This window comes from Castor canadensis, chromosome 3 (genome assembly GCF_047511655.1).
Source record: "Castor canadensis chromosome 3, mCasCan1.hap1v2, whole genome shotgun sequence".
Taxonomy (NCBI): Eukaryota; Metazoa; Chordata; class Mammalia; order Rodentia; family Castoridae; genus Castor; species Castor canadensis.
This window is the reverse complement of record NC_133388.1, coordinates 147,182,032-147,209,209: the sequence shown is the minus strand read 5'-3', so window position 1 is coordinate 147,209,209 and position 27,178 is coordinate 147,182,032. Positions and strand designations below refer to the sequence as shown.

The 27,178-nt window shown below is 35.1% G+C and overlaps 1 protein-coding gene across 10 annotated transcripts in view; it reads right to left on the bottom strand.

Moving 5' to 3' along the window:
* Ralyl (RALY RNA binding protein like) overlaps positions 1-27,178 on the bottom strand; it is a 735,459-nt gene that overhangs the window by 77,620 nt on the left and 630,661 nt on the right. For all 10 annotated transcript variants that reach the window (XM_074068782.1, XM_074068781.1, XM_074068784.1 and 7 more), the window contains one exon: positions 7,551-7,714. In XM_074068782.1, coding sequence (XP_073924883.1) covers positions 7,551-7,714 — 164 coding nt within the window. The remainder of the gene's footprint in view (positions 1-7,550; positions 7,715-27,178) is intronic.

The following is a 27,178-nucleotide window of genomic DNA, read 5'->3' as shown; positions in this document are numbered from 1 at the left end:
ACCTCACTCCTGTTAGAATAGCTAGCACCAACAACAAATGTTGGTGAAGATGAGGAGAAAAAGGAGCCCTCATACACTGCTGGTGGGAATGTAAGCTAGTACAACCACTTTGGAAAATAATATGAGGTTTCTTAAAAATCTAAACATAGATCTGCCATATGATCCAGCAATCCCACTCCTGGGGATATACCCAAAGGAATGCAACTCAGGTTACTCCAGAGGCACCTGCACACCCATGTTTATTGCAGTGCTATTCACAATAGCCAAGTTATGGAAACAGTCAAGATGCCCCACTACTGACGAATGGATTAAGAAAATGTGGTATTTACACACAATGGAATTTTACTTAGCCATGTAAATGAAATTTTGTCATTTGCAGGTACATTTACCTGCTGGAGAACATCATCTTAAGCGAAATTAGTCAGACTCAGAAGGCCCAAGATAGCATGTTCTCCCTCATATGTGGATTATAGACCCAAAACAAATGCAGTAATATTATTCAACACAGGTTACACACTAAGGGGAGAATGGGCATGGGAGGAATAGGGAAAGGGAAGGAAACCTAAAGTTCATATGTGGTTGAGGTGCTCACTGTAGATGAGCAAATATAGCAGTTTAATATCTCTTTATTTTTATTTTTATTTATTTTATTTTATTTTTATTCATTTATTAACATGTGCATACATTGTTTGGGTCATTTCTCCCCCTGTCCCTCTTCCTTCCCCCATCAGTTCCAGGCAAGTCCTGTTCTGCTTTTATCACTAGTTTTGTTGAAGAAAAGAGACAAGCATTAAACTGGCAGATGCCACTATGAGAAGGGAACCAAGAAGTAGTGAAGAGTCTGGTAGAGATGAACCAATGTGGGTTGTAATACACATGTACATGGAAGCAATGCTAGGAATCTCTGTATATAGCTATCTTTATCTCAAACTAGCAAAAACGCTATGTCTGTCTTATTATCGCTTATGTTTTTCTTCAGCAAAATCAGAGAACAAGAGGAAGGAACAGGTTCTGCCTGGAAATGGGGTATGGGGAAGATGGCCCAAACGATGTATACACATGTGAATAAATGTACAAATGATAAAATTTAAAAAAATAGGACTTATGCTCATAGGCTTTTATAATTCCACAGTGAAAAGATTAGATCCTTTTTGATTTGTGGAGCTCATAGAAAAATTGTAAGTTCTACAATAAAATTGATTAAACTGTCTCAAATTCTCATAAGTCATAACTGAAATAAGAACTTTGCTGAACATTTTGCTATTTTCCTTTCTACCATTTCTAAATCTGGTTATATTAATGAATCACATTAAAGTTTAGTGAAGAAAACCAAGCAGAAACACCTATCAATGTGTTTATTTATCATGAAAACATTGTAATTGAGCTACCGGCTTCCGGGCTCTGCTGAGCTTCTCTAGCTGTAGCCTTTCTTTTCTCTCTAATAAATCCTACTTTATATATAAAAAAAAAATGTAATTATTTGACTGCTCTCCATGAGATTGCAATCTTAGCAGGACTTTAGTGTATTAATAATACATAGTGCTAGACTGTGAAGACATGAGCGCCTGAACTGTGACATGTATTTACCGGTATGAACTAAATAACCTGAATGCTATATTCCTCTATTAAGTATATAACTAAATCATGTCCAAGAATTTGGTTTTTAAAATAAAAGTGCAGGAGGATCTGCAAAAATCTCTATATATTATTTATGTACATAGCCACTAGCTTTTGGGTTAATGGTGTCCTCTCTGAAAATTCTTATAGAATGTGTCTATTTTTATATAGGGTCTTTAAGAGATAATTAAGTTAAAATGAGGCTGTTAGGGTGAACCTAATCTAATACAACTGATGTCGTTATAAAAAGAAGAAATTTGGACAAGGCATACACAGAGGGGAAAGAGTGTAAAGATGTGGGGGAGACTGGGCATTCACAAGCCAAGGGAAGAAGCCTGTCACATGCAGGTCTTTCCTTTGCAGCATCAGGAAGACTCAAACTTCTGATACCTGGATCTCCAACTTCCAGCTCCAGAACTGTGGGAAAGTATATTTCTGTTGTTTCATCCATCCAGACTGTGCTAGTTTATTATGGCAGCCTGAATCCACTATCTAAATTTTCCTAAAATATCAATTTGACCAGGTATCACTTTGCTGAGAGTCTTTTCCTTTGTTCCTCAATGAAATCTACACCCTCCAATATTTTCTAGTTATTCATTATGCTGTTACCAAGTTTCCATTTTGTTTTGCTTAATCATAATGTTCTCAGTTTCTTAACTGACATAACTAACAATACATTTTTGTCCCATGTAATAACAGCGGTATTTACATACTATTTGATTATTATTATATTAATCTATAGTGTCTTATTTTCTATTAGAGCTTTCATAATACTTGGCACTGTCCAAAACCTGCTCATGTGTCAACTTCTTTAATTTTTATAACATCTCTATGAAGAAGGTGGTAAGATGGTCATTAATATTTTATAAGTGAGGGAACTAAGGTACAGACAGTAAAGTCCCTTTGCTCCAAAACACACAGCTAATAAATGACAGAGATATGATTGAATTCTAGATATAACAAATTCTTATTTCATGGTCTTAACTACTATGGTATTCTATAATAATAATAGTAATAATGATAATTAACCTCATAGTTGTAGGTTAAATTGATTGGGAAAGGGACAGAAATACATAGTGGAAGTCTGATTTTTTTAAAAGAACAATCTACTTAAAAGGGTTATTGGTATTCTTTGACAAATTATCACAGTATACTTTTCTTTGTACAGTTTTTCACTTCAGCAGAATACAGCCATATTAAAAATTCTGAAAAAAGAAAAAGCAAATTTTCCAATCTACAATATTGAGTTCCTTTTCTGAACTTGTTAGGGCATTAAATAATGGGAAGTGACAATTAATAAAAGAGCAGTGAATATATTAATATAAATACATATATCAGTAAAAATTAATTCCGTTTCTGTCAGTGTTAATATGGAATATTTTATACTTTACTTAAATGTTCATTTGTGATTTGAGTTTGAAAATCATTGTTACTCCTGGAAAACAGGTTAATTATGAATGTACTGTTAAATAAAGAATACTTCTACATATATGATCTATATATGTATATATAGTATAGTTTGCCAATGTTCTCCTAAGCAGAACACGCAGTCATGATTTTTGTTACATTTCCAGTCAGAGCATCTCTGGTTTGTATTTAGTCATCTAATTTTCAGACTTTGCCTTCTGCCAAGACTGCCACATTTGTCACACAAAACCAGAAAGAGAAGACCAAATTAAATCTTGTGTTTGTGCATTATCCACCAATGGACTTAAAAGAAATTTCATCTTACATGTAGTAAGTGACAACTTGTAAAGCTAGCTCATCTAGAATGCTTCTCCAAGGAGCTGGCTTTGGAAATCGCCTGTCTCAAAACATAATTTCATTATGCCAATGAAAGACTTTTCCTAATACTTGGAGACTTTTGAGGGCTAGAAACTCTCATGTACTCCATGTTGGGGTGACTCAACATTGAAAAACATTCGACTAGATGAAATTATGGAATAGAATAAAATAAATTCTGGCTGACATGGAAACTGCAAAACCATCCTCCTACTGCTATGAGCCTGTGTCGGTTGGTGGAAGGTGTAAATGTGGCATTACACTTACGTGTGGGGACACAGAGAGAAAGTCTGCAGTTACACATATTTGGACAGGACCCTGCCTCTGCTGAAAGTCAGGAAGAAACATTACTTGTCCTTGGGCTGCTGGAGAGACGCGGAGTGACCAAATCCCCCAGAATAAAGTGCAGGATGGTAGCTAGCACCCTGCTGTAGGTAGAGAGTCTGAGGTTCCCACTGATTCTAGAGAAGTTTATGGATGGCAGATGCACTGTCAAGTGGGCAATGTCAGTTTACACTTGAGATAAAGATGCCTTCTCATATGTCAAAAGGGAGGTCCAAGGTAACTACTATAAATAAAATAAAATTCCCAGGGTATTAGTCCTTTAATGCCTGAAAGACAAAAAAAGTTTGATGGACACAGATGTCAAAGAGTTCTACAAAAACACATGCAATTAAAAGAACACAGATTTTTTGTTTGTTTGTTTGAGAAAGACAACCCACTAAAAAGAGTGGATAATGTGGAGGTACAACTGAAGTTAGAAAATATTAATAAAAATGCCATAATAATCCTTAAACAAAAGCAATCACAAACATATCTGAAATAAGGATGAAAGGAACATAGCTGAATATATTAAATACATGTCAAAGAGTTAAAATTCCATATTAAAACAGATTTCCAAATTTCTACACCAAAGCAAATTCAGATATATATTGTTTTAAGGAAATATACAATAATAAAATGACAAAGAGTTATGGGTTGAAATGTATTGCTTCAAAAGATATTGAAATCCTAACCCCCAATACTTGTGAATGTGACCTTATTTGGAAAGTGATCTTTGCACATAGAGTCAATATGAGGTCATTATGGTAACACTTACTCCAACAAGACTAGTATCCTTATAAGAGGAGACAGGAACAACACAAAGACACTGGAGCACGGTTATATGACTGTGACAGCAGAAGGTGCAGTAGTGTCTCTGCAGACCAAAAAATGCCTCCAAATTTCTGTTGCCTTAAGCAATTCAGCTTGTGGGAGTTTATTACAGCATTTCTAGGAAACTAATACAGAAAGGTTGAAAACAAGTGGCTATATGAAGGAAGTGAATAACAAAAGAGAGTCATATGAGAAGGATAAAAAAAATTAGAAAAATAAAACACAAGGTCAAAAATATTGAATGAGATAAGATATAATTCAAAAGTTACAATTCTCCCAGAAGACAAGCTGCTGAAAAGGCATGGGCTGAACCAGCCTTGCATCCTAAACCAGACTTCTAGGCTGTGATTCTTGGCTTTATTATACTATGAGTTTTGGGATAGTTCTTAATGTTTCTATGTTTTATTCTCTTAACCTATAAAATAGGAATGATAATAATACATCACTTATTGGGTATTTTGGGAGAATAAATAAAATAATCTTTAAAGTACTTGAAACAGTACTTGCCATAAACACTAAAAAGCATGAGCTATTATTTTTCTTTTAATATCATGATTATAAACAATTATATATGAAAATACCCAAGGAATGTGGGATATAAAACAATACCTCAAAAAAAAAAAAAAAAAAAAAAAGAAAGAAAAGAGAACCACTTCATAAAATCACTGTCCTGGTAGAAGATTTCAGTTTCAGAATTTGACATATGAATCTGCTACCAGAAAAGCAACTCTAAAGAGGATATGGATAATACAATCAGCAATCTAGCACTACACACAGTTCTACAATATGAGGAGAAAATGTATTCTGCTCTGGGTCCATTTAGAAAATCTAATTATTACAGAACCAAGAGATTCCTAATAAGATCCTGAAAGGGGAGTTTTAAAGTTAGAAATAAAAAAAAAAAAAGAGACCAAAACCATCTTAACCATTTGAACATTGAGATATTTACCTCAAATAATTTCCAAAAGCCACTACTCTTCTCAGACTCTCCTCAGTGACTCATGGCAACTGAGTGGTTGAGCCTTGTACAGTGGCATTTCCAGAGAATGCTCCCAAGATAAGCCAAGTATTTTTCTAAGTCAATAGCTCTAAACAAGGTGGTACCCTTTCTTTATGAAACATTTAGAAATGCATAATCATTTTGTAATTACAAACATTGGTATAGGATTTGGGGGTCAGTAATGTTACATGTTTTGCCAAGCTCAGGACATATGCAATGATTCTTCCAGCCAAATGCCAATAATGCACAGTTGATCAATAGTGCTTTGAAACTGATCACAAGACAAAGAATACATGATGCTCTAGATTTTTTGATTTGACATTAATATTACCAATGCAGAAAAATACTGTATAAACCAGCAGGCAATTCAGTGTTCACTTTTCTACAATGAAATGAAATCATAAACTTTCTTTGCTCTTGACAATGATCGAGTATAAATTAGTGTGGGTAGAGTTTATTTTTTTTAATTTTGACAATACTGGGGTTTGATCTCTGGTAGAGTGTTTAGTAACTGCAACAGAAACTAATATTTTGTTTTCTTTCTAAGACTCAAAAAGGATTTCCTATTTATCTATCCACAGAGTAGACTGGATTAGAGAACTAAAAATTCACTTACTTTGCTTGGTATTGAGGTTATGTTAGCATAGTAGAATTCTCAGTGAGATTCTTAGCACACCAAACCTTAGAGTTTCTAGAAGCATTAGTACCTTCCTGAACTATGTTAACAATGTTTGATAGCAGAGAGAACACAGGCATGAAACTGAAAAGACCTGGGTTGTAATTCTGCCTTTACCATTTACTAGCTACATGATCTCCTACATTCTCTCATTAATAAAAGTAGAATAAAAGTATTTGCCTCATACACACATATGTAAATGTAAAAATAATATTTGCTGAAACTATTCTAGGAATGGGGGAGGGGAGTAATAAAGGAAAGTTATGAAGAGGGTGAATTCAAGTATGATATATTTGATACATTGTAAGAACTTTTGTAAATGCCACAATGTATCACACCCAGCACAACAATTTTTTAAAAAAAGGTTTGTATGTAGAGTAAATACAAAATCCTTACAATAGCTACCAAGCTGCCATGGGACTTGTCCTCTGATCATATCAATACTTGTAGGTCACTTCTGTGGCCTTGCTGTCTCTGCCCTGGCTGCCTTGACTATTCCAACATCCAGGTCTCTGCACTCACCATTCCCTCCGTTCAAAACACTGCATCTGATAGAGTTTTCTCTCTTACACCCTCACTTTCTCCAGGTTTCTGCATAAGTGTCACTTCTGACAGGTAGCACCAATCACAACCCACTCCCAATTTTATAGCTTATTGTCTACTTCTATTCTAAATGGAATCTCAAGGAATACAGGAAATTTTGTTATCCTTTCTTTAGGAATAATATACTAATAAAAATTAGAGATTTTCTGAGTCTGTCCATATAAAAATTTAGCAGTATATTTAGTTGGTAAGTTTGCATCTCTACTTTTTATTGATTAATGTGAAATTATATGAATAGTGTTTCATTTTTCATATGAAATGTTTTCAATACAACTTAGAATAATATAGTAAGTTATGCATTTAACATTTCTACTGTATATTTGCCTACTTTTATCCTAATTATCCTAGTGCTCAAATATTCAAAACCACACTAATTTTACATAATGTTTCTATGAAAAGACTCCCTTTTCAAGTGAGTGTTTCCTTATTAAAAGCAGCATGCTCTATTTCACGACTTTACAATATCACAAGCTAAGCAGGTTGAGTACAATGTTATTTGCTGTGATAAAATTCTTCTAAAATTGGTTCTAGGTTTTTATCTGTCATGTTTTTGTCTGTCTTTTCCTGTAATACAATGCAGTGGACAGCTGAAATTATTTCTCATTTTCAGTGCCTCGGCAATAATTACCTGGGTAATTTATTGACTGTAGCCATTCATGCAATAATGGTTATTCCTACTTTTCTCTAAAGGGAAATAAAATAAAGAACATTACTTACATTTAGAGCCTGATGAAGATGACCCACTGACGGTAGATCTTGATCCCCCTTTCATGGAAAAGACTCCTTTTCCCCTGCGAGTGGTTGTGACAGCCACTCTGGGACGCTTCAGTGGGATTACTGCCCGGGGAGGTGGAGGCACACGCCCGTGGTAATCAAACAACCTTCACAAAACACAAATGGGGAAGCAAGTTTGCTTGAAGCTTTCATGTTATCTTATGTGTGAAATGAACGACCTGGTAAAAATTTACAGTAAATGTGTGTTTTGTTGTTGCTTAATATTCATACAAGCTGTTCATTGGCAGATTTATTTTTCACAAAGTAACAGAGTGCAAATATAGACTATGCTTTCTGGACATCAGGATATGACCTCCATTATGAATTCATTTGTAAGGTGTGAAAGGACAAGGAGCTTTGCTCCAATATTACCATGCAACTTGATGAAATTATGTTGAATTTTGTTCCCAAATATATTTCTTTGCTTGAATAAACAGATTTACCCTTCCTGTGAGCAGATATCTTCCTCTTATGCATCAGACACTTATTAGCACAGTAGCATGAGAGAGGAAGCAATTATGCAAAATAATGAATAAAGCAAGGAAAATGATCCTCTGATCAGAAACTAGTGATTGGAGGAAAAAAATAGAAATAAAACTGGCTTAAAGAAAACAGCTATGAGTAGAAAACTATTATGGGTGTCCTACCTCTCTCTACAGACTTTTAAAGTAATCAAAGTCTCTTCCAATTGTAGGAAAAAAAAAAGACACCGAGTTTGGATGAAATGGAGCTGGCTGGAGAAGACAATCTTATTTATAAAAACACTGGTGAGAAATATTTGTGAGGATCTGTTTTATTATTATGGCCATTTGCCAGATGTGCAAATTGAGAATATTTATAAAGTTAGCTAGTGAAAAATTTTCTTATTAAAAAGAATACTACTAAATCTCCTACTTTTGTTAAAAAGGAAAACATGATATTTAGCATAAGCAATTCATTTCCAATAAACAATGAAAGGAATAACACTAAGAAGTTTAATTCATTTATATAGATGCATAATTCATTGATTTGAAAGCTTCATATCATTTATGATGTGTACTTGTATACATCACATTTTTATATGACAGCATAGTTGAAAAGCATAAAAGGTCAGATAAAAAGTACTGGGATACATTTACTCATTTATTTTTTTAAAACTATTTACTACTGAACCAGATGTCCAATTATGTTACCCTCTTTAAAGAAAATAGCATTATTGTCTTAGAATTATGATTGTTATATATTTTATTGTGACACCATTATGTGAATTCTAGTCCTATAATTGATTTATAACAGTCAATAAAAATAATCCATTGTGAAAGTCAGAAATGAGAAAACTAGAACAGGAAGAAAATAATGAAAAATAATTTCATAAGAGGGTATTTTATAAAATTATATCTTTTATACATACATCTGAAATTATTTTAATATTTTTTTGGAAAAAAATCTAGGAAATATAATAAGATTAAGACAGACTGGTTTCAAGTACTTATTCAGGTAATTTTAAAACATTACATGTTGGGAGCAAAAGCAGTATTTATACTGATTTTAAAGCAGAACAGTTTAGTACTAGGAGTATCTCTAACATTAGAGAAGTAAATGTCCAAAAATGATTTAGAAACATGCTGGGGGAAAATTTGGAGATGTCTGGAAAGGAAAGGGAGTGAAATAAAACAGAGCACAAGAGAGGTTCCATCCTCCGTGAATATGCACAGTTCATTACAGCTGAAGAACTGCTAGCAAGTAACAGGTCACAGATGTCAACACATTATGGTTTGCTTCAAAGAGTACAGGCAGAGTGAGGCTGAAAAGGATTATGAATATCATCCATACCACCAGGGACTTGAAAATCAAAGGGTCAATGAAACCTGCCCCTCATTTCAATCACAAAACAAGGTCAACTTTAGTTATTTATAAGATGAAGTCATTGAGCTTCCAAAGTCACTGAACCAAAATAACAAGCCATTTTGCATGAGCTACAATACTTCAAACTATTGAGGTAGATGAAAATATGACAATTGACTCATCTCTTCTAGGGTAGAAGTTGCTACTTGAGGTGAAAGGTAAAGTCTTGAAGAGATTGTTTCCCTAGGTCATGCATATGCAAATTAGCAGATTCTTTAAATAAACTAATCTACAAATTGGATTAAGAACTAAACACAATAAATTTTCTGGTAAAATACCAAGGCAAATCCCACTGAACAATGAACAGTAACCTAAGTAATGAAGGACAAGAATATAAAACAGGTCACACTAAGGAGAGGGCACTAAATGAGAGGAGGTGGGGTAAATGAAGTAAAGAAGGTAAATATGTTTGATGTACTTTCTATACAAGTATGAATATGGAAAATTCAAACCTGTTGACATCACCATAAAAGAGCACTAAGGTAAAAGGTGAATAATGGAGGGGATGAACCAATTTGGGTTACCACATACATGTATATATATTTCCAGAGGTTGGTACTAGTGGAAGCGGGGAGGACATAAGGAAAGGGTGAAGGAAGGTAAATACAGTGGAAGTACTATGTGTTCACATATGAAAATGGAACAGTGAGCCCTGTTGAAATTGTTTTAAGAAGGGGGATGAGAAATAAAGAGAAAGATGTAGGGGAGTGTATCTAACTAAGATATTGTAAGCACTTTTTAAAATGTCACAATGTACCTCAACAATAATATGCTATTAAAATTTTTTAAAAAAGGAAAGAAAATCTCTAATGCACAAAGAGAATTATAAAAAGATGTAAAAATGTTATAGTGGAAATGCAGACCAAGTAAAGCCATATAGTTTGTACTTTAATTAAAGTGCACTCTGATGATAATATTTTATATGTGACTGAAATGTCTGTCAGTATTTCTATTGCATTCACAGATAAACATTCCAAAACCTCTATCGTTAGCCTCCTCTGGACTTATGTTGAGATAAGAGCTCTTCATTTATGGTGTATGTGTGACATACTGCACTTGTATTCGTGACATACTTTTAGTATGTGCCATGTAGTTTAGTAACATACTTAGGAAGCATTGTAGTTGTTGGTACAAGTTCCTGTGACGAGTGACCCTTGCTCCCTGAATATTTTAGTGAATTATTTCAAGTGGAGATAATGGCTTTCCTCACCAAGGAATCAGGTAAGATTTTACCAATTCCTTCTGCCCCTCTGATGGGAAGATAGGCAACACTTAAATATTTTAATGTGATATGTGATTCACAAACAAAACTAAAGAAAGATATAGACATTTCACATGGAAGCATAATTTTTAATTTTACAACTGTAGATGGTAATAGAGATTTTCTTAATTTTCATTAGCAACTGAGTTTATCAGAAATAAAAGGAAGGAAGACTTGGTTTTGCCTTCATGTGCAAAAACATAACAAGACAAGGATGGGAAAGAGGGTTAGGTCTTCTGAGTAGTGAGATGGAGTTCTAAAAACAAAGGGACGTGGGTGAAAGGCAGTCTGAGAGGACACTGAAATTGTGTTAGCATCAGAAGTAAGTCTACAGTAAGTCAAAGGAAGGTGCCTTTAAATACAATCCATTGGCAAACAGTATTGGGACTATTTCCATTTCAAGATGGCAAGCCAAAAGAGTTAAATGGAATCCAAATCCCAAAAGTTAGTTAAAAGATTAATCTTTTATTTCTTCCCCCTTAGTGTTATTATTAGTTTATTTCTTCCCATCTTAAATTATATTTCCCTCTCCTTTCTTTACAAGTCCTTCATTTCCCTGATAACTGCTTGGTAAGAACAATTTTCCTTCTAATAGTTACTAGTCAAATAGATGATTCTTTGTTATGAAGCTAAACCTTTAATTTTCCTTTCTTGATGTTACATTTTTAAATGAAAACTCTAAAAGACCTATCATGCAATAGCAAATAAAATATATGTAATAAGACGTTAATAAGTACAACCCTTTGAAGAAACTTGAAAGTTTTATTTTATTTTATTTTACAGATGTACTTTTATTGTTTTAACTTCTGCTTGCTTTAAATAATACCTGAGATACACAATTCTATTTCTAAAAGCTAATAGTATTAATTTTAATGCTAATTTACTTGATGAAATAGACATAACTAGTCTCTAGGAAGAATAAGGATATTAGATTTCATCTACTATCCTCAAAACAACAGGTGTGTTTTGGATAAAGGCAACTTAATGTATAACAACATATAAAACAAATATAATTTTGAGTGCTTTTTGAAATACAGAGCTTGTTATTACTAAGCTTTAATAATAATAATGTTTGGGGGAACAAAAAGCTACAATTTTCAATCTTATACTCCCAAGTATTATCATCCCCTAATCTTTGTTCTGTAGTAATCCACATTTTTCACTTAATTGAAAACATAGTATGTGTATAGTGATGTATTCTAGTTAGTGTTATATTAAAAATATTTCTCATGTTTCCTTAATGTTTTACCTAATGTTTATTTTAATTGCTGTGGTGCGAGTTTTTCAAGTAGATACACCATATTCCAGTAAATCATTACCTAATTGTTAGAGTTTTGTTCTGACACTTATTTTTTTTTTTTTTTGCTAATAATCAATATAATTTCAAAGCCAAGGAAAAACTGAAAATTTATTCTGTGTGTATTTTGTCACTGAGTATGAGTACTGAATTTTCATTTTAGAACAGTAATAATTTCAAGAATTTTCTGGTAATTATCTGTTTTCTCCTAAATTTTCAACATGAAAATAGTTCTTTATTTTCCCTTCTCATGAATCAAACTTATTGTCACTGTGTGATAAATGTTAACAAAATCAATGAGCTGGAGTAGAGAGCTAAATCACTGGGCTGTCCAGAGCAAAACCTGAGAAGGGCCAGGTTCTCATGAGGATGTTTTAGCACATATATGTATATCAATAACCAGAGGATCAAAGATCTGATTCTGTCTTTATCCAAGCTCAAACTCTCCTTTTAAGCATGCTTGAAAGAAAGGAATTTTAAAAGGTGCACTTCATCTGAGACTAGTAAATGAATAATTTCTATTGATTTTTTTGTCATTAAACCTTCCATGGTTTCTATGAATTTTTCCACCAGGATCATGTTTTACTACTTTCCCCTTCCCCTCTTTTTCTTGAGACAGAATCTTGTTATGTACCTTAGGTTGGCTTCAAACTCATGATTCTCCTGCTTTAACGTCTTGAGTCCTGAGATTAAGGTATGCACCACCATGCCTAGTTGTGTGCAAATACTTCTTGAACATACTTTTCAAGGCAAGTTGACTGCAAGTTTGCATGATGATTTTTGCCATTTTTGACCTTAATATCATCTTTATACTTTACTCAACATTGCTATTTGCGTACAACCTTATGTAATGCATTAAACTGGCTAATGTGATGTTAGAAATCACTAAAATGATTTTCTTATTTAATTGTAATTCCACAAGGACAGTATTTTAAGCCATTTTGTCCATTAAAGAAAAAAGGAAGAGGTAACTTGTCCAAGTTAAACCAGAGAAGACCTGTGGATCTAGGCTTGAGATTTCTGTCTTCTGACTTCAAATAATACCCTTTATCAACTGTCCCATGTTGTTACTATCAAACTTTTAAAAGTAGAATACCATTCTACCAATCTAATTTAGTTTCACAAATTAATCTATCATTCTAATTTAAATTTGCATAATGAATCAGACAATGCTTCTTGCTAAGATGCTTTCCAGTATCATGAATATATATAATATATTTATATATTATATATACATATATATTCTGTTTAACTATAATTAATAATCAGAAACCATTGGAATTTAAGAGTTTTTTCATTTTCTGCAGCACTAATAGTTTTTCTTCAGTTAATTAATCCAAGGCCAAAAGGGTTTTAGAATTGAACAATGCCTACTTTAAATCATTTAAAATATATAAAGGTATTTTTTACATGGCCAAAACACCTCTGGCATTTCTTTTACCTATCAACAAAGGTTTTCTCATTGCAAGAAATTATTAACTGCTCAGTGCTCTTCTCATTACTCTTGAAAGTAAGAATGGATTTAAATGGCTTACATTTCAGAAACTAGGTACAGTCTCTGGGAGTACTCACTATAGTTAGGAAAATACCTCCTTTTACTCTATTTGGAAGCATGAAAATATGTATGTTGAGTTTTATTAACATATTCTACAGTTTGTCATACTTGATTCTTTAAAAGAAAATGATATCAAAAGCTAGATATCGTTGGGAATTATAGAAAATATTAAAATTTAGGATAGTCACTTAGGTATACCACTTAGTAATATTTTTTATTTTCCTCAAAGCCATGGATAGACACAAACAATCACAAGATGGAACTTTTTTTTTATTGTGTTATTATTCATATGTGCATACAAGGCTTGAGTCATTTCTCCCACCTGCCCCAACCCCCTCCCTTACCATCCCCTCTGCCCCTCCCTCTCCCCCTCACCCCTCAACACTCGGCAGAAACTATTTTGCCCTTATCTCTAATTTTGTTGAAGAGAGAGTATAAGCAATAATAGGAAGGAACAAGGGTTTTTGCTAGTTAAGATAAGGATAGCTATACAGGGAGTTGACTCACATTAATTTCCTGTGCGTGGGTGTTACCTTCTAGGTTAATTCTTTTTGATTTAACCTTTTCTTTAGTTCCTGGTCCCCTTTTCCTATTGGCCTCAGTTGCTTTTAAGGTATCTACTTTAGTTTCTCTGCGTTAAGGGCAACAAATGCTAGCTAATTTTTTACGTGTCTTACCTACCCTCACCCCTCCCTTGTGGGCTCTCACTTTTATCATGTGCTCAAAGTCCAATCTCCTTGTTGTGTTTGCCCTTGACCTAATGTCCACATATGAGGGAGAACATACGATTTTTGGTCTTTTGGGCCAGGCTAACCTCACTCAGAATGATGTTCTCCAATTCCATCCATTTACCAGCGAATGATAACATTTCATTCTTCTTCATGGCTGCATAAAATTCCACTGTATATAGATACCACATTTTCTTAATCCTTCGTCAGTGGTGGGGCATCTTGGCTGTCTCCATAACTTGGCTATTGTGAATAGTGCCGCCATAAACATGGGTGTGCAGGTGCCTCTGGAGTAACCTGTGTCACAGTCTTTTGGGTATACCCCCAAGAGTGGTATTGCTGGATCAAATGGTAGATCAATGTCTAGCTTTTTAAGTAGCCTCCAAATTTTTTTCCAGAGTGGTTGTACTAGTTTACATTCCCACCAACAGTGTAAGAGGGTTCCTTTTTCCCTACATCCTCACCAGCACCTGTTGTTGGTGGTATTGCTAATGATGGCTATTCTAACAGGGGTGAGGTGGAATCTTAGTGTGGTTTTAATTTTCATTTCCTTTATTGCTAGAGATGTTGAGCATTTTTTCATATGTTTTTTGGCCATTTGAATTTCTTCTTTTGAGAAAGTTCTGTTTAGTTCACTTGCCCATTTCTTTATTGGTTCATTACTTTTGGGAGAATTTAGTTTTTGAAGTTCCCTATATATTCTGGTTATCAGTCCTTTGATGTGTAGCTGGCCAATATTTTCTCCCACTCTGTGGGTATTCTCTTCAGTTTAGAGACCATTTCTTTTGATGAACAGGAGCTTTTTAGTTTTATGAGGTCCCATTTATCTAAGCTATCCCTTAGTTGCTGTGCTGCTGGGGTTTCATTGTGAAAGTTCTTACCTATACCTACTAACTCCAGAGTATTTCCTACTCTTTCCTATATCAACTTTAGAGTTTGTGGTCTGATATTAAGATCCTTGATCCATTTTGAGTTAATATTGGTATAGGGTGATATACATGGATCTAGTTTCAGTTTTTTGCAGACTGCTAACCAGTTTTCCCAGCGGTTTTTGTTGAAGAGACTGCTATTTCTCCATCGTATATTTTTAGCTCTTTGTCAAAGACAAGTTGGTTATAGTTGTGTGGCTTCATATCTGGATCCTCTATTCTGTTCCACTGGTCTTCATGTCTGTTTTTGTGCCAGTACCATGCTGGTTTTATTGTTATTGCTTTGTAATATAGTTTGAAGTCGGGTATCGTGATACCTCCAGCATTGTTCTTTTGACTGAGTATTGCCTTGGCTATTCATGGCCTCTTGTGTTTCCATATAAATTTCACAGTAGATTTTTCAATATCTTTAATGAATGTCATTGGAATTTTGATGGGAATTGCATTAAACATGTAGATTCCTTTGGGGAGTATAGACCTTTTTGCTATGTTGATTCTACCAATCCATGAGCATGGGAGATCTCTCCACTTACTCTAGTCTTCCTCAATCTCTTTCTTCAGAAGTGTATAGTTTTCCTTGTAGAGGTCTTTCACATCTTTTGTTAGGTTTACACCTAGGTATTTGATTTTTTTTGAGGCTATGATAAATGGAATTGTTTTTATACATTCTTTTTCAGTTTGCTCATTACTAGTGTCTAGAAATGCTAATGATTTTTCAATGTTGATTTTATATCCTGCTACCTTGCTGTAGCTATTGATGATGTCTAGAAGCTTCTGAGTAGAGTTTTTTGGGTCTTTAAGGTATAGGATCATGTCATCTGCAAATAGGGATATTTTGACAGTTTCTTTACCTATTTGTATTCCTTTTATTCCTTCTTCTTGCCTACTTGCTCTGGCTAGGAATTCCAGTACTATGTTGAATAGGAGTGGAGATAGTGGTCATCCTTGTCTGGTTCCAGATTTTAGAGGGAATGGTTTCAGTTTTACTCTGTTAAGTACAATGGTGGCTGTAGGTTTCTCATATATAGCTTTTATAAGGTTGAGGTACTTTCCTTCTATTCCTAGGTTTCTTAGAGCTTTTATCATGAAATGGTGTTGGATCTTATCAAAGGCTTTTTCTGCATCTATTGAGATGATCAAGTGGTTTTTGTCTTTGCTTCTGTTAATGTGGTTTATTACATTTATTGATTTTCATATGTTGAACCACCCCTGCATTCCTGGGATGAAGCCTACTTGGTCATGGTGAATAATCTTTTTGATGTGGTGTTGAATTCGGTTTGCCATTATTTTGTTGAGGATTTTTGCATCAATGTTCATTAAGGAGATTGGCCTATAGTTCTCCTTTTTGGAGGTCTCTTTGCCTGGTTTTGGGATGAGTGTAACACTGGCTTCATAAAATGTGTTAGGCAGTTTTCCTTCCCTTTCTATTTCATGGAACAGTTTAAGGAGAGTTGGTGTCAGTTCTTCTTTAAAGGTCTGATAGAATTCAGCAGAGAATCCATCAAGTCCTGGACTTTTCTTTTTGGGGAGACTCTTGATTACTGCTTCAATTTCATTTTGTGTTATAGATCTATTCAGTGATAATTTCCTGTTGTTTCAGTTTTGGATGATCATATGTATCTAGATATCTGTCCATTTTATTAAGATTTTCAAATTTATTGAATATAAGTTCTCAAAGTAGTCTCTGATGATTTCCTGGACTTCCATGGTGTTTGTTGTTATATCCCCTTTTGCATTCCTGATTCTACTAATTTGGATTTTTTCTCTCCTCATTTTAGTCAGGTTTGCCAGGGGTCTATTGATCTTGTTTATTTTTTCAAAGAACCAACTTTTTGTTTTATTAATTCTTTGTATGGTTTTTTTGGTTTCTATTTTATTGATTTCAACTCTTATTTTTATTATTTCTCTCCTTCTATTTGTTTTGGGATTTGCTTGTTCTTGTTTATCTAGGAGTTTGAGATGTATCATTAGGTCATTGATTTGGGATCTTTCAGTCTTTTTAATATATGCACTCATGGCTATAAACTTTCTTCTCAGGACTGCCTTTGCTTTGTCCCATAGGTTCCGGTGGGTTGTGTTTTCATTTTCATTGACTTCCAGGAACTTTTTAACTTCCTCTTTTATTTCATCAATGATCCATTCTTCATTAAGTAATGAGTTATTTAGTTTCCAGCTGTTTGCATGTTTTTTGTCTTTACTTTTGTTGTTGAGTTCTAGTTTTATTGCATTGTGATCAGATAGTATGCACGGTATAATTTCTATTTTCTTATATTTGTTGAGGCTTGCTTTGTGCCCTAGGATATGATCTATTTTGGAGAAGGTTCCATGGGCTGCTGAGAAGAATGTATATTGTGTAGAAGTTGAATGAAATGTTCTGTAGGCATCAACTAGGTCCATTTGATCCATTGTGTATTTTAGATCTTGGATTTCTGTATTGATTTTTTGTTTGGATGACCTATCTATTGATGATAATGGGGTGTTAAAGTCTCCCATGACCTCTTAGTTGGAGTTAATATATTCTTTTAAGTCTTTCAGGGTATGTTTGATGAAATTGGGTGTGTTGACATTAGATGCATACAGGTTGATAAATATTATTTATTTTGGTCTATTTCCCCTTCTATTAGTATGGAATGCCCTTCTTTATCTCATTTCATCAATGTATGTTTGAAGTCTACTTTGTCAGAGATAAGTATTGCTACTCTCGCCTGTTTTCGGGGGCCACTGGCTTGGTCAATCTTCTTCCAGCCTTTCATCCTAAATAAGCATAGGCTCATTTCTTTCAGTGAGATGTGTGTCCTGTAAGCAACAAATTGTTGGATCTTCCTTTTTAATCCATTTCGTCAAGCGGTGCCTTTTGATGGGTGAATTAATTCCGTTAACATTAAGTGTTAGTACTGATAGGTATGTGGTGATTCCTGTCATTTAGTTGTCTTAGTTGTTTGAAGGTTTGATTGTGTGTACCTAAGTTGAGGTTATTCTCTACTGTCTTGCTTTTTCTTTTCCTGTGGTTTGGTGCTGCCTGTCCTTTCATGGTTAAGCTGGGTTTCACTTTCTGTGTGCAGAGCCCTTGAAGAATCTTTTGTAGTGGTGGCTTTGTGGTCACATATTGTTTTAGTTTCTGCTTATCATGGAAGACTTTTATTGCTCCATCTATTTTAAATGATAGTTTTGCTGGGTAGAGTATCCTGAGGTTGAAGTTATTTTCATTCAGTGCCTGGAAGATCTCACCCCATGCTTTTCTTGCTTTTAATGTTTCTGTTGAGAAGTCTGCTGTGATTTTGATGGGTTTACCTTTATATGTTATTTGTTTTTTCTCTCTTACAGACTTCAATATCCTTTCCCTAGTTTCTGAACTTGTTGTTTTAATGATGATATGTTGTGGGGTGTTCTATTTTGATCTGGTCTGTTTGGTGTCCTGGAGGACTCCTGCATCTGTATGGGAATTCTTTCTCTAGATTTGGGAAATTTTTTGTTATTATTTTGTTGAATATATTATGCATTCCCTTTGCTTGCACCTCTTCTTCTTCGATGTCCATGGTTCTCAAGTTTGGTCTGTTGATGGTGTCAGTGAGTTCTTGCATTTTCTTTTCACAGGTCTTGAGTTGTTTAATTAATAGTTTTTAGTTTTTCCTTTAATTACCATTTCATCTTCAAGTTCTGAGATTCTGTCTTTGGTTTGTTCTATTCTGCTGGATTGTCCTTCCGTTTTGTTTTGCAGTTTTGTTTCATTCTTTTTTCTGAGGTTTTCCATATCATTGGTGGTTTCCTCTTTAATGTTGTTTATTTTTGTCCTGATTTCATTTATCTGTTTATTAATCATGTTCTCTGTTTCACTTTGGTGTTTATACAGTGCTTCTATGGTTTCCTTTATTTCTTCTTTTGCTTTTTCAAATTCTCTATTTTTGTTGTCTTGGAATTTCTTGAGTGTCTCCTGTACATTTTGGTTGAACATATCCAGTATCATCTCTATAAAATTCTCATTGAGTACCTATAGTATGTCTTGTTTTAAATTATTCTTGTGGGCTTCATTGGGTCCTTTGGCATAGTTTATCTTCATTTTGTTGGAGTCTGATTCTGAGTATCTGTTTTCTTCATTTCCCTGTGGTTCCTGTACTAATTTTTTGCTGTGGGGAAACTGGTTAACCTATTTTTTCTGTCTTCCTCTTATTGTCCTTGGTGTTGTTACTGTCCCTGTACTGTGTGCAATTAAGTATTTTCTAGCTTGTAATAATAACAATGGTGATATTTAGAATGGAAGGGTGAGAGGAGATGGAAAGCAAAGAAGTTAAAGAAAAAGGGAAAAACAAATAAACAGACAAGTACGGAAAAACATAGGAAAGCATCAAACAAAAAAGTTTCAAAGATATAAACAAGGAGCATTAGTATACTAATTGACAGTAAACTGAACAGGCATTAGAGAGACAGTGAGAGGATTGAATATAAAAAAAAAGAATAAAGATAAGAATAAAAATTAAAAATAAGTAAATGAAAGAAAAAATATATAAATAAAGTAAAATAAAACAATATGAAAAATAGAAAATAAAAAAACCTCCAAGTTCAAATGCAATGAAGTTTCAGTCTTAATAATTTTGGTGTCCGTCTCAGTCTCCAATTCTGGAGATGGTGCCTCAGATGTTGTTCTGTATTTGTCTCATCAAAGGGGACACATAAAGTAGAACAAAACTGCACACACACAAAAATAACCCCACAAAGTGTCCCAAGTTCAAATGCAATACAGTTTCAGTAAGTTTTTCAGCATGCAGTTGTAGTTCGGTTGTTTTCTCATCAAAGGTAGGGAGAGAGAAAAAATAAAAGAGTCTGGAGACAGTTCTGTGAATGGCTATCTGTGGCTGTGGCTTGCCTGCCCACTGCTGTCAGCCTGCTGTAGCTGGAGGTGTTATTTATGCAGATCTCTGGGGTGAGCTTAACACTCATCTGGCCCTGCAGGCTTTGTTTGCTCAGAGTTTTCCTGTGCATGAGCCACTGCTACAAGCTTTCCCCTTTCCAAGCACACTGGGGAGGTGACACTGCATCTGCTTTCTCTGGCCTGTGTGTTTGTTTACAGCTCACATGGGAAGTGGGTCTTCCCACCTTCCTGTGGAGTTTTCCTCCCACCGCTTCTTTTTCAAGCTTTCCTGCTCCTGATTATTGGGCAGTGCTGCTGCTCTTGCCAGCTGGTGTGTTTGTTTACAGCTCACGTGGTAGGTGGGTCTTCCCCCCCTCTCCTGTGGAGTTTTCCTCCCTCTGCCAATCTCACAAGCTTTCCCACTCCTGGTTGCTGGGCACATACCCCTGGTCCCACCAGAACCTCTCCCGCCAGGCCCGGCTTGTTAATTTACAGTTCCAGGAAGGAGTCCCCTCCCTACTCTTTGGTGCTCGGGGTGCCCCACTCTCTTTGCAACGTGTCTTTATTGTTCTTATTGCTTATTACTCAGTTTTTCTTTTTTCCCTAGGTGGAGGTCTGTCTATCCAGGGGGCTATACTGTTCTGACCCAGGGTTGTCTGTGGGAGTGCTGTGTACCACTTAGCTCACCTCGTCTTCCCAAGCCATCTGGGCACAGGTGACTGGTGGCCTGGGGGCCCTCCTGGTTTCTCCATTTAAGTGAAGTGGAGATTCTCTGAGCAGGCTGTTGGTGTGGAGGGGTCAACGTTTTGCCTCTTCTTGGTGGTTTTGCCTGCAAGGTGTGTCTCCAGTGTCTCTCCAAGATTTCACTATAGGAGACACGCTTTCTGCTTCCTCCCTCTACCTGCCATCTTGGAATCTTCACAAGATGGAACTTTATGCAGAGAAGTCTCCTTAGTTAAAACTGTCTAAGGATGAAAACCCCTCGATTACACTAACATCCCGAACCTGCCCATTCCTTAGGATATAGAATTATGAAGCTGCTGCTTCTCAGCTTCAGGCCTTCTCTTAGCCAAAGTGGGGTTGAAATCCCTCAGACCCTGTGTCTGTGAGGCATGGATGGGGCCCAGGCTTCCTACTCTGTTCAGTCAATAAAAGGCCCCAGGAGACTGAGATGTGAAGAGGCAGTGGTTTGTGCTGCTTTTTGTTTTGGTTTCCTGTTCTTCTCAGCATTCCTCACCTTGTTTTTCCTCCTGGCAGCAGTAATGCAGTTCAGTAGCAGTATCAGAATCTAGTTGGAGTAATATTGCAACACCTGGGAGGGAAGCTGCTTTGTACTTCCTGCAAGACATCCAAACTAGCAACCTGTGTCCTGTCCTCCAAGGAGTAGGTCCCAGCTCCACACAGATACCACAGCACCAGCTGAGAAGAAGCTCCTACTCATAATCTCAGCTCTGCCAGACTCTTTTTCTAAAGTAAATTTTGATAATCACAACCTTTTGCTTTGTTTCCCCAGTCTTTAATGTGATAGCTGATTCCTGCAGTTGCTTATTCCATTTGAATAGTGTTTTCTTCTGGTTTTTTTTTCAGTTTCTCAGTACCTGGTAAGCAAGGTTTGATATATACAATTGTTTCTGCTAAACATAACAAGTGTGATTTCTGTTTTTCTGACATAAGCAAAGCACCATGGAGTTAAACAATGGTTGAATGTTCTCTTTCTGCAGGTGTGTTCAGCTTCAGCTGTAAAGCTCTGGGGAGCAGGTTAGGCAAAAATAATGAAAACAGAATAATTCAGAGGTGTCACAGTTATGGAAGGACAACTGACCCACTATCATGTTTCTGTCATACGGACATTCCTATATAAGTATCGGGATAAGAAACATGTTCACTATCATTGTTAATGGTTATTGCTAATTGTTACCTGTAGCTAACATTGATTAAGCACTAAAAATATATCAGGGATAGTGCTGTTCATTGCATATATGCTAATTCATTTAATAAGCACAATTTTATGAGTTAGAAAATAGTTTTATGCTCATCTAAAAGATGAGATAACAGTTATGGTAGTACTAAATAACTTGCCCAAGTTTGCACTGCTACAAAAATTTTTTTTTTATTAACCATAAATATAAACTGAGTGTAACTCAGGAGCAATTATGGTGAATAAAATGGTTGTAGTGACTCTGTAGGCTGTTCATCCTGTCCATCCACTCTAGTCTATTTTGCTTTCATGGGATTCTGTTTACAGGGAGCTTATGAGTATATCCAAAGTGGCAGATACTTATGCCTTTCTTAGCAAAAGATGAAAAATAAATGAATGAGACCACAGACTGTTCAGATATTCTGTTGAAATACAACCATACTGATCTATTGCACACTAAGAAGCCAAACAGATTGCAAGTAACACAAATAAATGATTTTTAAAATTGTTTATACTTTGCTTTTTGTGTAGTAGAAAGTCATCGGAAAGTTTTTCAGGCTTTGTAATAGTTTCACTGTATAAGGACCTTCCTCTTTAAGAGTAAGGTCTAGGGGGAGAAATGAGCCAAACAATGTTTATAAATGTGAACATATGAATAAAAAATATATATATAATACAAAAAAAGAGTAAGGTCTATCTGTCTATCATCTATCTGTTTTATTGAGCTATCATGTATAAACAGTAAAATATTCTGGCTTCTATTTAAAGATAAGATCACCAAAAACTTGATTCATCCAAAGTTTTAAGACTTCTTATCAAAATCTGCTTCTTCTAACTTGTAGAGCAAAAATTCCATTTTAGGTAGAAATACATGAAGTGTGTAAGTTAAGGAAAGATAATAAAATAATTTCATATCGACAATCCATAAGACAAGGTTTATTCATGGAAAACTTAGTCATTGCAATTAAGACAATGTTCTGTAGTCTTAAAAATAAGTCATAGTAAAAATGTTTTTAAATGTATCAAAAACTAAAATTTTCAAAAGGTATAAATACTTTCTCCATGTTATCTTTTCTTAATAGGAAATGGGAATATTTTAATGCTGCCAGATTTCTGTGCACTTTGAGAATAGTTGTTATAAGCCATTAAATAACTAAAACAAAATTTTTTTGTGGCACTAGAGTTTGAACTCAGGGCTTCATGCTTTGCTAGGTATATGCTCTACCACTAGAGCCATGCTTTATGTGGTTGTGTGTCTGACTGCTCTGAAGTGAAGAGTGCAGACTAATGCTTTTTTTTTTGTTTTGGATAGTCACACAGTGAGTTTTGAAATCAAAATGGATGGTCAGATTATGATTGTGGTTCTGCCTCTAATTAGCTAAGTGACCTGGGAGAAAATGACTGTCTTTAAACCTAAAGGAGATGAATTAATGACAAAACTTGAGTATCCATTATGAGTGAGGTTTACTGAAAGTCCCTGTGGAAACAAGGTAAGCAAAAATTAACATCATTGTTGAGTTAAATACTGCCACTACAGAAGGAAATATAGCAATCCAAATTAGGAGAAGAAAGTGTCCTGAGATAGGTGAGCACAGGACCTAACTTAATCTGGGAGTGCTGCTCTTGCTGAGATCCAAGGATGAAGTTATGTGAAGGAAGTAGTGTAGGGAGGTCTGAGGATCGAGAAAGGACTGAAGCCGGAAGAATTGTGGTGTTCTTGTGGAACTGAAAAATGACCTATGCTGCTGGAACAGAGAGAATAAAACCTTTGTGAGGGATCACAGCATTTCTTCACTCTTTAATATGTCTACTGAAAACTTTTTTCTAGGTTTTCATTTTATACCTTGGATTTTTTGGTTTTATAGTACTTATATTAAGGGCTTAAAACATATGTGCCTCTTTTAATTTTGTTTTTTAAATTTTTTCCAGTGATTATAGTTGATCCTCAGGTTGCTTGTCATGGACATGCATGGATTTCAGTGTTTTGTGTTGGTTCAATAATATCAGTTTTACAACAACACAAATCACATTTCTGATACTAATGCACTTAATCTGTATTTAAGATTATCTGCAGGCAGCACCAAACCACAGGATAAGAAAAAGCAAGACAGTAGAGAGTAACATCAAGTTAGGTACACACAATCAAACCTTCAAACAACTAAGATAACTAAATGGCAGGAATCACCACATACCTATCAGTACTAACACTTAATGTTAATGGACTTAATTCACCCATCAAAAGACACCGTTTGACAAAATGGATTAAAAAAGAAGATCCAACAATTTGTTGCTTACAGGAGACTCATCTCACCGACAGAAATAAGCATATGCTTAGGATGAAAGGCTGGAAGAAGATATACCAAGCCAATGGCCCCCGAAAACAAGCAGGAGTAGCAATACTTATCTCTGACAAAGTAGACTTCAAACCTACATTGATCAAACGAGATAAAGAAGGACATTCCATACTAATAAAAGGGGAAATAGACCAAAAGGAAATAATAATCATCAATCTGTACGCACCCAATGTCAACGCACCCAATTTCATCAAACATACCCTGAAAGACCTAAAAGCATATATAAACGCCAACACAGTGGTTGTGGGAGACTTTAACACTCCATTATCATCAATAGATAGGTCATCCAAACAAAAACTCAATAAAGAAATCCAAGATCTAAAATATGCAATAGATCAAGTGGACCTAGTAGATGTCTACAGAACATCTCATCCAACCTCTACACAATATACATTCTTCTCAGCAGCCCATGGAACCTTCTCCAAAATAGATCATATCCTAGGGCACAAAGCAAGCCTCAGCAAATATAAGAAAATAGAAATAATACCATGCATACTATCTGACCACAATGCAGTAAAAGTAGAACTCAACAACAAAAGTAAAGACAAAAAACATGCAAACAGCTGGAAACTAAATAACTCATTACTTAATGAAGAATGGATCATCGATGCAATAAAAGAGGAAATTAAAAAGTTCCTAGAAGTCAATGAAAATGAAAACACAACCTACCAGAACCTATGGGACACAGCTAAGGCAGTCTTGAGAGGAAAGTTTATAGCCATGAGTGCATATATTAAAAAGACTGAAAGATCCCAAATCAATGACCTAATGATACATCTCAAACTCCTAGAAAAACAAGAACAAGCAAATCCCAAAACAAATAGAAGGAGAGAAATAATAAGAGCTGAAATCAACGAAATAGAAACCAAAAAAACCATACAAAGAATTAATGAAACAAAAAGTTGGTTCTTTGAAAAAATAAACAAGATCGATAGACCCCTGGCAAACCTGACTAAAATGAGGAGAGAAAAAACCCAAATTAGTAGAATCAGGAATGCAAAAGGGGAGATAACAACAAACACCATGGAAGTCCAGGAAATCATCAGAGACTACTTTGAGAACCTATATTCAAATAAATTTGAAAATCTAAAAGAAATGGACAGATTTCTAGATACATATGATCATCCAAAACTGAACCAAGAGGAAATTAATCACCTGAATAGACCTATAACACAAAATGAAATTGAAGCAGCAATCAAGAGTCTCCCCAAAAAGAAAAGTCCAGGACCTGATGGATTCTCTGCTGAATTCTATCAGACCTTTAAAGAAGAACTGATACCAACCCTCCTTAAACTGTTCCATGAAATAGAAAGGGAAGGAAAACTGCCAAACACATTTTATGAAGCCACTATTACACTTATCCCAAAACCAGGCAAAGACACCTCCAAAAAGGAGAACTATAGGCCAATCTCCTTAATGAACATTGATGCAAAAATCCTCAACAAAATAATGGCAAATCGAATTCAGCAACACATCAAAAAGATTATTCACCACGACCAGGTAGGCTTCATCCCAGGGATGCAGGGGTGGTTCAACATACGAAAATCAATAAACGTAATAAACCACATTAACAGAAGCAAAGACAAAAACCACTTGATCATCTCAATAGATGCAGAAAAAGCCTTTGATAAGATCCAACATCATTTCATGATAAAAGCTCTAAGAAAACTAGGAGTAGAAGGAAAGTTCCTCAACATTATAAAAGCTATATATGACAAACCTACAGCCAGCATTATACTTAACGGAGAAAAATTAAAACCACTCCCTCTAAAATCAGGAACCAGACAAGGATGCCCACTATCTCCACTCCTATTCAACATAGTACTGGAATTCCTAGCCAGAGCAATTAGGCAAGAAGAAGGAATAAAAGGAATACAAATAGGTAAAGAAACTGTCAAAATATCCCTATTTGCAGATGACATGATCCTATACCTTAAAGACCCAAAAAACTCTACTCAGAAGCTTCTAGACATCATCAATAGCTATAGCAAGGTAGCAGGATATAAAATCAACATAGAAAAATCATTAGCATTTCTATACACTAACAATGAGCAAACGGAAAATGAATGTATGAAAACAATTCCATTTACAATAGCCTCAAAAAAAATCAAATACCTAGGTGTAAACCTAACAAAAGATGTGAAAGACCTCTACAAGGAAAACTATACACTTCTGAAGAAAGAGATTGAGGAAGACTATAGAAAGTGGAGAGATCTCCCATGCTCATGGATTGGTAGAATCAACATAGTAAAAATGTCAATACTCCCAAAAGTAATCTACATGTTTAATGCAATTCCCATCAAAATTCCAATGACATTCATCAAAGAGATTGAAAAATCTACTGTTAAATTTATATGGAAACACAAGAGGCCACGAATAGCCAAGGCAATACTCAGTCAAAAGAACAATGCAGGAGGTATCACAATACCTGACTTCAAACTATATTTCAAAGCAATAATAATAAAAACAGCATGGTACTGGCACAAAAACAGACATGAAGACCAGTGGAACAGAATAGAGGATCCTGATATGAAGCCACACAACTATAAGCAACTTATCTTTGACAAAGGAGCTAAAAATATACGATGGAGAAATAGCAGCCTCTTCAACAAAAACTGCTGGGAAAACTGGTTAGCAGTCTGCAAAAAACTGAAACTAGATCCATGTATATCACCCTATACCAAGATTAACTCAAAATGGATCAAGGATCTTAATATCAGACCCCAAACTCTTAAGTTGATACAAGAAAGAGTAGGAAATACTCTGGAGTTAGTAGGTATAGGGAAGAACTTTCTCAAT